Below are 11749 nucleotides of genomic sequence, written 5' to 3' on the forward strand. Positions count from 1 at the left end.
AGGAAGCCACCAAAGGGTGGGACTGGAACAGAATACCAGGGGCATCCCCTAAAGCTGGACCCCTTCCCACAGCCATAATTTTGCGCAACCTGAACCCACATAGCACGATGGACTCCATCCTGGGGGCCCTGGCACCCTATGCGGTGCTGTCCTCCTCCAATGTACGCGTCATCAAGGACAAGCAGACCCAACTGAACCGTGGCTTCGCTTTCATCCAGCTCTCCACCATCGTGGTGAGGGCGGCACAGGGGGGGGCCGGGCAGCCTGGGTCCCGGCCCCCAGGGTGGCTGGGAGGGCTATCTGGGATGGGGAGGAGAGACCCTTATCCCAGCCCCCCACCGCGGCCCCAAGCCTGGAAATGGGGCAATGGAGCCGGGGGCCTCCCCGGGCCTGACCCTTCTGCCCCTGCCTACTTTCTTCCCCACAGGAAGCAGCCCAGTTGCTGCAGATCCTGCAGGCCCTGCACCCACCGCTCACCATCGATGGCAAGACCATCAACGTTGAGTTTGCCAAGGGTTCTAAGAGGTCAGGGCCCTTCCCCCACCCCGTGTCCCTTCCTGGCTTGACCCCCAGTTTGGAGCCTCCCACCTTACTCTCAGTCTCTAATATCCTCTCCAGGGACATGGCCTCCAATGAAGGCAGTCGCATCAATGCTGCCTCTGTGGCCAGCACTGCAATCGCTGCAGCCCAGTGGGCCATCTCACAGGTACTCAGACTCCCTCCGGTCTCCCCTCCCCCCAGCAGCCTGATACCTGGGTTTCCTCAATCTTCCTGTACCTTCTCTGCAAACGAGAGCTGGCTTGCTTATCCCTGGACCTAAAACCCTCTTAGAGTGGCTGGCATGGACTTTGGGGGCTCATGCTGGTCCTATGAACCCTTCTCTACCTTCCTCTCAGCTCTAGACCTCTCCATACATTCCCTCTCCAGTCCTAACTCCATTTCCCTTCCTAGTCATCTCCCAAGGTTTCATTTACAGCACCATCATGACTGTTTTTCTCTTCTATTTGATGGTTTGCTTTTTCTAATTGCCCTGATTTGTTAACACTTCCTTTAATAATTAAAAACTTATGTTTGAAAGAAACTTGGGGGAAGAGAAAACAAAAGAATTGGGAAGATGGTATTTTCCTTGGTTTGACACACAAGCACATACCCACACACACCAGTGTCTACCCTGGAAGCATTCTTTTCAGGCTTGTATTTGCCGTTGCCCTGTTCTGCTGCTGCTGGGCAGCCCTCAAACGTTTCACTTGTCTGAGGGCTGCATGGTTTTCTGTCAGGTAGACAAGCTCTAGCCTCACCTGTGGGACAGATGCTTTTTAGAAGGCTCCCCACTCCCCCTCCTGTTCTAATGAGCCCCTCCCACCTGCCCCTCAGGCTTCCCAGGGTGGGGAGGGTGCCTGGGCCACCCCCGAGGAGCCACCGGTCGACTACAGCTACTACCAACAGGATGAGGGCTATGGCGGCAGCCAGGGCACAGAGTCCTCCCTCTATGCCCATGGCTACCTCAAGGGCACCAAGGGCCCCAGCATCACTGGAACCAAAGGGGACCCAGCCGGAGCAGGTGAGCCCCAGCATCTCTCCCCCAGCCCATGGTGGGGTCCAGCAGGCATAGGGTCCTGGGCCCCACCATTCACAGGCATTTTTCTCCCTTCCTTTCCCTTTTTGCAGGTCCAGAGGCCTCCCTAGAGCCTGGGGCAGACTCTGTGTCACTGCAGGCTTTCTCCCGTGCCCAGCCTGGTGCTGCCGCCAGCATCTATCAACAGTCGGCAGCCGAGGCGAGCGGCAGCCAAGGCACTGCTGCCAACAGCCAGGTGAGTGAGCTCCAGGGGTAACCTGGGTAGGGAGGTGTGCAGGTGTGGCATTGACAGCCACTGAGTTCTGTTTCCCTGTCTGGCCCCATGATCAGTCGTACACAATCATGTCACCCGCTGTGCTGAAATCTGAGCTCCAGAGCCCCACCCATCCCAGCTCTGCGCTACCACCGGCCACCAGTCCCACTGCCCAGGAGTCCTACAGCCAGTACCGTGAGTAGCCAGAGCATATGGGTTCAGGTGGGGGGTTCCTTAATAAAGCACAAAGCAGGGAGTACTGTGATCCTCCCCTTCTTTTCACCCCCCAGCTGTCCCTGACGTCTCCACCTACCAGTATGATGAGACGTCTGGCTACTACTATGACCCTCAGACTGGCCTCTACTATGACCCCAATTCCCAGGTGATAGGATGACCCGAGGTGGGGGTGAGGGTAGATGGCAGCTGGCCCTGCAGTTCACCTTCCCATCTTCCCTCATGCCCCCTCTTCCCTCCCCTCCCCCAGTATTACTACAATGCTCAGAGCCAGCAGTACCTGTATTGGGATGGGGAAAGGCGTACCTATGTTCCTGCCCTGGAGCAGTCAGCTGATGGGCATAAGGAGACGGGGGCACCCTCAAAGGAGGGCAAAGAAAAGAAGGAGAAGCACAAGACCAAGACGGCCCAACAGGTGAACACTGTGGAAGTCCAGCAGTCATTGGCTGACTGTTCGGTGCCTTCCAGTGGCCACATTCTGTCATTTTTTGCCCTCTATAGCTGAGGGAGGTGGGTGATGGAGGAATGCATAATGTGGGCAGTAATTTTAGGCAGGAGAAACCAAGCTTCTGGCCCAGCTCTGTTTTTTTGCTGTGTGACCTGGAGCCAGAGCTGTCTCCTCAGTATATATAGCAGGCTCTTAAGTGGATGGGAAGGCAAATAGCCATTGCAGTGTGTTGTAGTGAGCAACTGTTGGATGGAGAACCTCAGTGTCTATAGGAAAAGGGTATGACAGTCTAGGTGTAGCATTTAGAAGCAAACACTTGGTATTCCCTTGACAACCTGTTAAATTCCAAAAATGGAGTTGTTGGGGAGGGGAGAAAAGAATGTGGAATATGGCTTGGCATCATGCATGTAAATTAAGATTATACACAGGTAAAACAGTCCTATGTGTTTTAAATTTCCCTCTGTGTACTGCCTTTGCTGTATACCATAAGTTTTGGTATGTTTTTTGGTTGGTTTTGTTCATCTCAAGTATTTCCTAATTTCCCTTGTGCTTTCTTCTTTGACCCATTGGTTCTATAGTGTGTTGTTTAATTTCCACATATATGTAAATTTTCTGGTTTTCCTTCTGTTAGTGATTCTAGCTTTATTCCACTGTGGCCCAAGATGATACTGGGCTCCTGGCCCAGTAAAGAATATACTTTGTATGATTTCAGTATTGTAAAATGTAGTAGTGATTTGATTTGTCGCCTAACATATGGTCTATCCTGGAAAATGGTCCATGTGCACTTGATAAAAATGTGTATTCTTCTGTCATTGGATGGTAGTCTACATAAGTCCATTAGGTCTAATTGGTTAATAGTGTTTTTTAAGATCTCTGTTTCCTTATTGACCTTCTGCTTAGATGTTCTATCAATTTTTGAAAGTGGTGTGTTCAAGTCTCCAACTATTATTGTAGAACTATTTCTCCCTTCAGTTCAGTCAATTTTTGCTTCATATATTGTGGGACTCGTGAGGTGCATATACATTTATAATCATTGTATTTCCTTGCTGAATTGAACCTTCTTTTAATTGAACCTTTTACCCATATATTCTCCTTTGTATCTTGTAATCCTTTTTGACTTAAAATCTCTTTTGTCTGACAATAATATAGCCATTCCAGCGCTCTTTTTTTATATATACTTTTTTTTTTAAGATACTTAGATTACCTAAATGTTAGATAAAAAATGTGGGGATTCCCATATGCCCACTCCCTTCCCCTCCCACACTTTCCCCACATTAACAACATCCTTCATTAGTATGATACATTTGTTACTATTGATGAACACAATGGAGCATTGCCACAAAGTGTGGATTATAGTTTACATTATAGTTTCAACTCTCTCCCACAGAATTTTCTGAGTTATGGCAGGATATATATTGGCCTGTATCTGTCATTGCAGCATCATTCAAGGACAATGCCAATGTCCTGAAAATGTCCCCATATTACACCTATTTCTCCCTCTCCTTCCCGTCAGACCCTCCGGTAGCCACTGCCACCACATCAGTGATAAAAGGTCTTCCGTTGCTAGAATAACAAGTCTATAGTAGAATACCAGTAAGTCCACTCTAGTCCATCATTCATATCCCAATCCTGAGGATTCTGGGAAGGTGATGCCCACTCCAACTCTAATTGAAAGGGGGTTTAGATCCCGTGGAGCAGAGGATGGGACTGTCTTGCTGGCAGTTGTAGACTCTCTTTGTTCCTTAGGATGGTCCTTGTCCTGGATGAGTCCAATGAACTGGAGAGTAGGTGTTGCAACTTGGTTGAGATTCAGGGCCTGACTGAATCTCTTGGACATGAACCTATCAACTTTAGTACTAACTATAGGTTCAAATATAAGGGGCAGAAAAGCCATGTATAGGGAAAGCACAACTAAGTCCAACTCTGTCACACTGGGGAGCATAAATTCCAAATTAGGGCCCACTGGCAAGATGCCAAACTCCTGAACTGTCAGCCCTGTCTATAGTGTCTGGATGTCTCCAGATCCAGCTCTCTTTTGATTACTGTTTGCATGAATTATCTTTCTCTGCTCTTTCACTTTCACCCTCCTTGTGTCTTTGTACCTGAAGTGAATTTCTTGTGGGCAGCATATGGATGGAGCATGCTTTTTCATCTGATCTGCCAAGCACTGCCTTTTAATAGGGAAGTTTAATCTATTGACATTAACTATTTGTTTTCTGTATGGTTTTTGTACCTCAATACTTCATTATTAACTTTTTTGTATTCCCTTGCTTTTTCACCATCTTTTACTTTTTATCTATATTTTTATTTGTTTGTTTTTAGTGTTTACCTTTGTCATTACAATTAACATCTTAAAATAATAACCTGGTTCAACTAGTACCAACCTAATTTCAAAGTACACAACTCTACTGCTATGTATCCATTTCCCTTTATGTTGTTACTGTCTCAGATTACATCTTTATACATTGTATACAAATTAACAGATTTATAATGTTACTTTATACATTTACTTGTTAAGTCATATGGGGAGGAAAGCAGTTACAAACCAAAAGTACAATAATATGGGCTTTTATATTTACCACATTATTGTACTCAAAATCCAGCCCTGACCATCATGTACCAATGTTCTTTATTTCTTTGTATGCTTCCTTTTGTTTCAGCCTGAAGGACTCCCTTTTTTTTTTCTCTTTAACTTTGCTTTTATTCATGCCTAAAGAGAATCCTCCCCTCCTCTTATCCTGAATTTTTAAAATAACATCTATATACTTTGGAGGTATACCCCTGAATTTTTAAAAATTTTTCTTTTAAAAGGTACAGAGATCACATAAAATGTTACATTAAAAAATATAAGAGGTTCCCATATACCCCACTCCCCACTCCACCCCCCCTCCTCCCACATCAACACCTCTTTCATCAGTGCGGCACATTCATTGCATTTGAGGAATACATTTTGTTGCACTTCTGCATAGCATGGATTATAGTTTACATTGTAGTTTATGCTCTCTCCCAATCCATTCAGTGGGTTATGGCAGGATATGTAATGTCCTGCATCTGTCTCTGCAACATCCTTCAGGACAGATCCAAGTCCCGAAAATATCACACCTCTTCTTCCCTCTCCCTGCCCTCAGCAACTCCCGTGGCCACTGTCTCCTCATCAGTGGTACAGATTCTTCCATTGCTAGAGTCACAATAATTCTAGAGTAGAATACCAGTAAGTCCACTCTAATCCATGTTTTATTCCTCTATCCTGAGGACCCTGAGATGGTGATGCCCACTCTACCTCTAAATGGAGAGGGGGCTTAGATCCCACATGGCTGATGGATGAGATTCTCCTGCTTGTGGTTGTAGACTCTCTCCAGGAAGGATTCCTTTTTTTTACCATAGGACAGGTCCTCTAGTAATGAACTCTTTCGGCTTTTGTTTATCTATAAATGTCTTCATTTATCCTTTGTGATTGAAAGATAATTTTACCAGATATAGAATTCTCATATTTGTTGTCAGATTTGGGAAGTTTTCGTGCCAGTTCAGTAGTTGTTTTGGTGGAGGGACTGATTCCGGGAGCTCCCTACTCTGCCATCTTCCCACAATCCTTCCCTAGACCTATGCATTTTAGAATGATAAAATTAAACGCACAGTAAACCTGATAGTGTGGGTGCCTGTCAGGAGGATGAGAGCACATTGGGAAGGGGTCCTTGATGAAGAGCAGTGATGACAGTGTGACAGAGATAGGACCTTTCATTACCACCTCTCTTCCCTTCTGCTTATTCTACCTCCCAGGTAGTGAAGGCCTACCATTCTGCCTGGACTGCTTCTGCCACTTCATCATTGCAGACCAAAGTGGGTAGAGGGGCAGGAGGGGTGTTAGGAAAAGATGAAGGCACAAGGGTTCAGGCTGCGTGAGCCTTGGAGGCCATGGTCATGAGTTTGGATGTATTTTTCATATAATGGGAAGCTATGGTTTTAAGGAACTTGTGTTTGAGGTTGGGGGCTAAAAGAGTGGTCTGCTCTGTGAGGGAGACATGAGTGGGAGGTCAGAGACCAAGTGAAGTTCGTTGCAGTAGTTCAGACTAATGAGAGGTGATGGTGGTCAGGGCTGAATTTTGAGGCCATAGGAAAGGAAAGGGTGGTAAAGTGCTGGAAGGGCAGGGGTCAGTGGATGGGATTGGTGCCCCAGGAATACAACGGTTGCTGGGGTTGAGGTGCCCCAAGCACCCAACCATTACCCCTACACTCACCTCCAGATTGCCAAGGACATGGAACGTTGGGCCCGCAGCCTCAACAAGCAAAAGGAAAACTTCAAAAACAGTTTCCAGCCCATCAGCTCCCTCCGCGATGATGAAAGGCGGGAATCAGCCACTGCAGACGCTGGCTATGCTATCCTTGAGAAGAAGGTGTGCTGTGGCCGTCTATCTTGCCACCCCATCCTGCCGCCCCAATTTTGCCCTGCGGTCCTTTTGTAGAGCCTATGAAATTTGTGTCCTTCCACCTTAGGGAGCATTAGCCGAGAGGCAGCATACCAGCATGGACCTCCCGAAACTGGCCAGTGACGACCGCCCAGTGAGTGCCTAGGGCAGGAAGAAGGGCAGGGAATTGTGATGTAGCAAGGCCTAACCCCACACCCTCTGCCTTTACCTTCTACAGAGCCCACCACGGGGGCTGGTAGCAGCCTACAGCGGGGAGAGTGACAGTGAGGAGGAGCAGGAACGTGGGGGCACTGAACGGGAGGAGAAGCTCACTGACTGGCAGAAGCTGGCCTGCCTGCTATGCCGGCGTCAGTTCCCCAGCAAGGAGGCACTTATCCGGCACCAGCAGCTCTCAGGGCTCCACAAGGTAACTGAGGTGGGGAGGGGCGGGCAGGGAACCCTGGGGCCTGATGCACCTGAGCCCAACAACTAATTCCTCCTGTCCTTGCAGCAAAACCTCGAGATTCACCGGCGAGCCCACCTCTCAGAAAATGAGCTGGAAGCACTAGAGAAGAATGACATGGAGGTGAGGTGTGACCCATTCCTGGGCTTCATTGCCATCTACACAATCCCCATCCCCTCAGGCAGCTGGAGTTAAGTTCTTCCACATTTCCCCACTCTGGCTGCTTGCTCTCACAATGTCTTGTCCCTCAGGACCATGGACATCTCATCCAGATTGACCTCCCCATGGGTCCAGGTCTTGCTACCCCTGCCCCCACCCCAGCCCACCTTTCCTGCACATAGTGACCAACTCCCCGCAATTCACACACACATGCAAACTTGCAGCAAATGAAGTATCGGGACCGTGCAGCCGAACGCAGGGAGAAGTATGGCATCCCTGAGCCACCAGAACCCAAGAGGAGGAAGTACGGTGGCATGTCTGCGGCCTCTGTGTGAGTGTCCAGGGCCAGGCAAAGAAGATTTGGGAGCTGGCAGGCCTATCACTCATACTGAACTGCTCTTCTCTGCAGGGACTTTGAGCAGCCCACACGGGATGGGCTAGGCAGTGACAATATTGGCAGTCGCATGCTCCAGGCCATGGGCTGGAAAGAGGGCAGTGGCCTGGGCCGCAAGAAGCAGGGCATTGTAACACCCATTGAGGTGAGGCTTCTGCGATCCCATCCCCCCAGTCCCCCCTCCTGCATCCCTGTTGTGCCCACACTCATCCCACCAATCTGACAGAACCTGTCTCCTTTGCACAGGCCCAGACTCGGGTGCGGGGCTCCGGCCTTGGCGCCCGGGGCAGCTCCTATGGGGTTACTTCAACGGAGTCTTACAAGGAGACACTGCACAAGACAATGGTGACCCGCTTCAATGAGGCCCAGTGAGCCACCAAGAGAACAACTTCTCCATATGTTGGGGGTCTATCCTGGGGCAGGGAAGGATGAAATGTTGGGTGGTCTGAGGGGTGCCCTACTCCCATCTACCAGCCCACTCCCCACCCAGAAAGAGACCTGACCAAATCACACTCTGAATTGGTGACTTTTATTGGAAAACTGGGCCGGGATCATGTTCTTTTTGTAATAAAAGCTGAAAAGTCTGCAGCTCACGTGTCTCTTCTTGCCCCACACAGACACAGGGACATAAACACAGGTGGACAAGGTGCCTCATCAGGCTGAGATGGATGGCAGTGGGGGCATTCACAGTGTCTGGTGCATGGTGACTGCCAGCTCCTTGGGAAGCTGGGGTCAGAATGTGAGGTTCCGGCCTGTGCCCCAAGACCCTGGTCACAGCCCCTAACCATTATCAGAGTCCGGCAGGTCACACTGTATCAGGAAATCCAGCACCACCGGTGCACCATTGGGCTTGAAGTACCCCTGACTCTACCTCTGCAATGATAGGAAGACAACTCAGAACTGGGACTGGGAGTCCCCCCATCTCTGACCTTACGGCCCCCTAGCTGCACTTGATCCACAATCCGGAGTCTAAACTGTGTGTTGCCAGTCCTGGGCCTGGCGATAATGAACTTGGGTACCTCAAAGTCAAAATAACAGGCACTATCACACCAAACCCAGTTGCAACATGCTGAAGACCCCAGAGGGTTTGAGATAGAGGTTTGGTCTAAGCATCTGGCAATCCCACGTCTCAGGAATGTTCCCCACGGGGAATATTTGTGTCTTCCCTCCTTCCTAATACCCCTTCCAATCCAAATCTTGAGTGGCTATCACCATGGCACCCCACTCCCCAGTCACTGGTGACCAACCAGCCACCTACAATTCAACCATGTGCAGTGGAACCTGGACCTGGGCTGCCCTCTCTGAGTCAGAGAGGGCTGATCTGTACAGAAACAAGACCAGGAAATCACCACCCCAGAAATAAACTTGGTTGTGAGGCAAGAGGGTGGAAGGGAGATGGTGTAGGAAGAGCATTTGGCACTAAGCCTCTCCCCACACTTCATCTGTGTTGGGCCACCACCCCTACACCAGTTGTAAAAAACAAGTGAGAAGGGGGCCCCCAAAGGTGGGAATGGTGCTGGTTTGGGCAGAGGGAGGTGGAGGTATTGGCTCAGTGAGGGAGGGAAGGTGGGAGAAAGGAGAGGTAAGGGAAAGCTAAGCAGAAGGGAGGTAGAAATGAGAGGAAATTGGAGTAGAGTTTGCCTCAGTCTCAGGATCGGTTTGGAGATACCTTTCCCTTTTCCCATCACCAAAGCAGCACCTGGAGTCCCGCAGCAGAGACCCTTCATACATCTCTGATGGTAGTGTAAAATGGTACAGCCCCTCTGGAAAACTGGCAGTTTCATATGAAGTTAAACATGTATTTTCCCTATGACCCTGCCATCCACTCTTAGATACTTACCCCTTAATAAGTGAAAACACATGCCTACAAAAAGACGTGTATGTTATGTACATTGCAGCTGTATTCAAAATAGCCCCAAACTGGGAAAAACTCAAACATCCAACAACAGGAGAATGGGTAAATTATGCTATATTCGTACAATGGAATACAACTCAGCGATGAAAAGGAACAAAATGGTGATACAAATATCAACATGGATGAATCTCACAATGTTGAGTGGAAGAGCCAGACACGAGAAGAATATATACCATATGATTCCATTTATGGTGATAGAACAGTGGCTGGGGCGGGGAGGGTGTTAATCACTGGGTAGGCAGCCATGGGTAGCCTCCTCAGCCTGCACCTGGCAATAGGAAATTTTTTCAGGTTATGTGAAAGAGATGCTTCCTCATCTCTAAGGCTCACCCAAACACTGAAGAGAATAAATGGATTTTGCACCAAGCCATAGGAAAGTCCAAAAGTTCCATCCTACCCAGGGTGCCATTAAATAAATCTACAAATTGAGGGAGGAAGATCCTGATATGGTCAGGTCACTTCAAAAAAGATGAAATCAAGGAGCAGATGTGGCTCAAGCAGTTGAGCGCCCGCTTCCCACCTGGGAGGTCCTGGGTTTGGTTCCCAGTGCCTCCTAAAGAAGACAAACAATGAGCAGACAACAAGCAGACATTGAGCAAAAGCAACAAGCAGACGAGGGGAAAAAAAAAAAATCCCAGAGACTGTCTCCTTTGTGATACCCAATGCTGTAAAGAACAAGATCCAGGTGAAGACCAGCTATAACTATATAATGATTATCCTGACAATGTCAGGATACTTTTTTTTTAAAGATACATAGATCACAAAAAATGTTACATTAAAAAATATAAGAGGTTCCCATATACCCCCCCCACACACACACACACACACTCCTCCCACATCAACAACCTCTTTCAACATTATGGCACATTCGCTGCATTTGGTGAATACATTTTGGAGCATCTTGATAGATATTGAAGGAAAGAAAGCTAACAAAAGAAATGAGTCATTAACCAGCCTACACTTAGAAAAGAAAGGTCATCTGAGAGAGGAAGCAGCTGCAAAGGCCAAAACAGTTGCGGGGGTATGTGTGTTGGCTGGATTTTGAAAATCCAGGAGTAATGTTGCAGCAATACGTTTGTATTGAAAAGACTGGCATGAGGATCCACTTCATAGAAGTATGATTTGCATAAATTTGCGCCGTTTACCTATTTCTGTTCTAGAGATACAAATACATTTTCTTAAACAAAAAGTTGTTCTAAATGTTAGAAAAAGAACAAAGTATGCCTTGTCTGTTTCATAAAGCTAGTGTAACTTTTTTAAAGATTTATTTCTTTCTCCCCCCACCTCTCATCGTCTGCTCTCTGTGTCCATTTGCTGTGTCTTCTTCTGTGTCTGCTTGTGTTCTTCTCTTTAGGCAGCACCAGGAACCAATCCTGGGACCTTCTGGAGTGGAAGAAAGGTGCTCAATCTCTTGTGCCACCTCAGTTCCCTGGTCTGTTGCATCTCTTACTCTGTCTTCTCTATCTCTTTTTGTTGCGTCATCTTGCCACATGCCAGCTCTCTGCTCAGGCTAGCCCACCACATGGGCCAGCTTGCGTTGTGGGCCAGCTTGCCTTCACCAGGAGGCTCCAGGAATTGAACCCTGGGCCTTCCATATGGCAGATGGGAGCTCAGTCACTTGCATCACATCTGCTTCCTGAGCTAGGGTAATCCTGATCCCACAAACATATGGGACAGTACAAGAGCAAGTTTCAAGCAACATTCCTTAATAAAATATTAGCTAAATGGATCCAATAGTATATTTAGCAAATATGTTTTGATCAGTTTTTCTCAGGAATGCAAAATTGGGTTAACATCAGAGAAGCTATGTATGCAGTTCTCTACATTTACAGACTTAAAGTAAACAAACATATAATAATTTCAACCACATAGAAAAGAATTTGATAAAGTTCAAGAAACCATAA

General features: G+C 47.8%; 1 protein-coding gene across 21 annotated transcripts in view; it reads left to right on the plus strand.

Moving 5' to 3' along the window:
- Window positions 1-8518, plus strand: part of RBM10 (RNA binding motif protein 10) — a 30839-nt gene extending 22321 nt beyond the window's left edge. For 8 of the 21 annotated variants that reach the window (XM_071213285.1, XM_071213281.1, XM_071213283.1 and 5 more), the window contains 15 exons: window positions 73-233; window positions 428-525; window positions 619-706; window positions 1375-1561; window positions 1669-1811; window positions 1907-2024; window positions 2120-2211; window positions 2314-2478; window positions 6753-6902; window positions 7003-7068; window positions 7153-7341; window positions 7426-7500; window positions 7761-7867; window positions 7946-8075; window positions 8177-8518. In XM_071213285.1, coding sequence (XP_071069386.1) covers window positions 73-233; window positions 428-525; window positions 619-706; window positions 1375-1561; window positions 1669-1811; window positions 1907-2024; window positions 2120-2211; window positions 2314-2478; window positions 6753-6902; window positions 7003-7068; window positions 7153-7341; window positions 7426-7500; window positions 7761-7867; window positions 7946-8075; window positions 8177-8302 — 1895 coding nt within the window. In that variant the 3' untranslated portion in view covers window positions 8303-8518. The remainder of the gene's footprint in view (window positions 1-72; window positions 234-427; window positions 526-618; window positions 707-1374; window positions 1562-1668; window positions 1812-1906; window positions 2025-2119; window positions 2212-2313; window positions 2479-6752; window positions 6903-7002; window positions 7069-7152; window positions 7342-7425; window positions 7501-7760; window positions 7868-7945; window positions 8076-8176) is intronic. The other 13 variants (XM_071213290.1, XM_071213284.1, XM_071213286.1 and 10 more) reach the window with 3 other exon arrangements.
- The last annotated feature ends 3231 nt before the right edge of the window (window positions 8519-11749 follow it).

This window comes from Dasypus novemcinctus, chromosome X (genome assembly GCF_030445035.2).
Source record: "Dasypus novemcinctus isolate mDasNov1 chromosome X, mDasNov1.1.hap2, whole genome shotgun sequence".
Classification (NCBI taxonomy): Eukaryota; Metazoa; Chordata; class Mammalia; order Cingulata; family Dasypodidae; genus Dasypus; species Dasypus novemcinctus.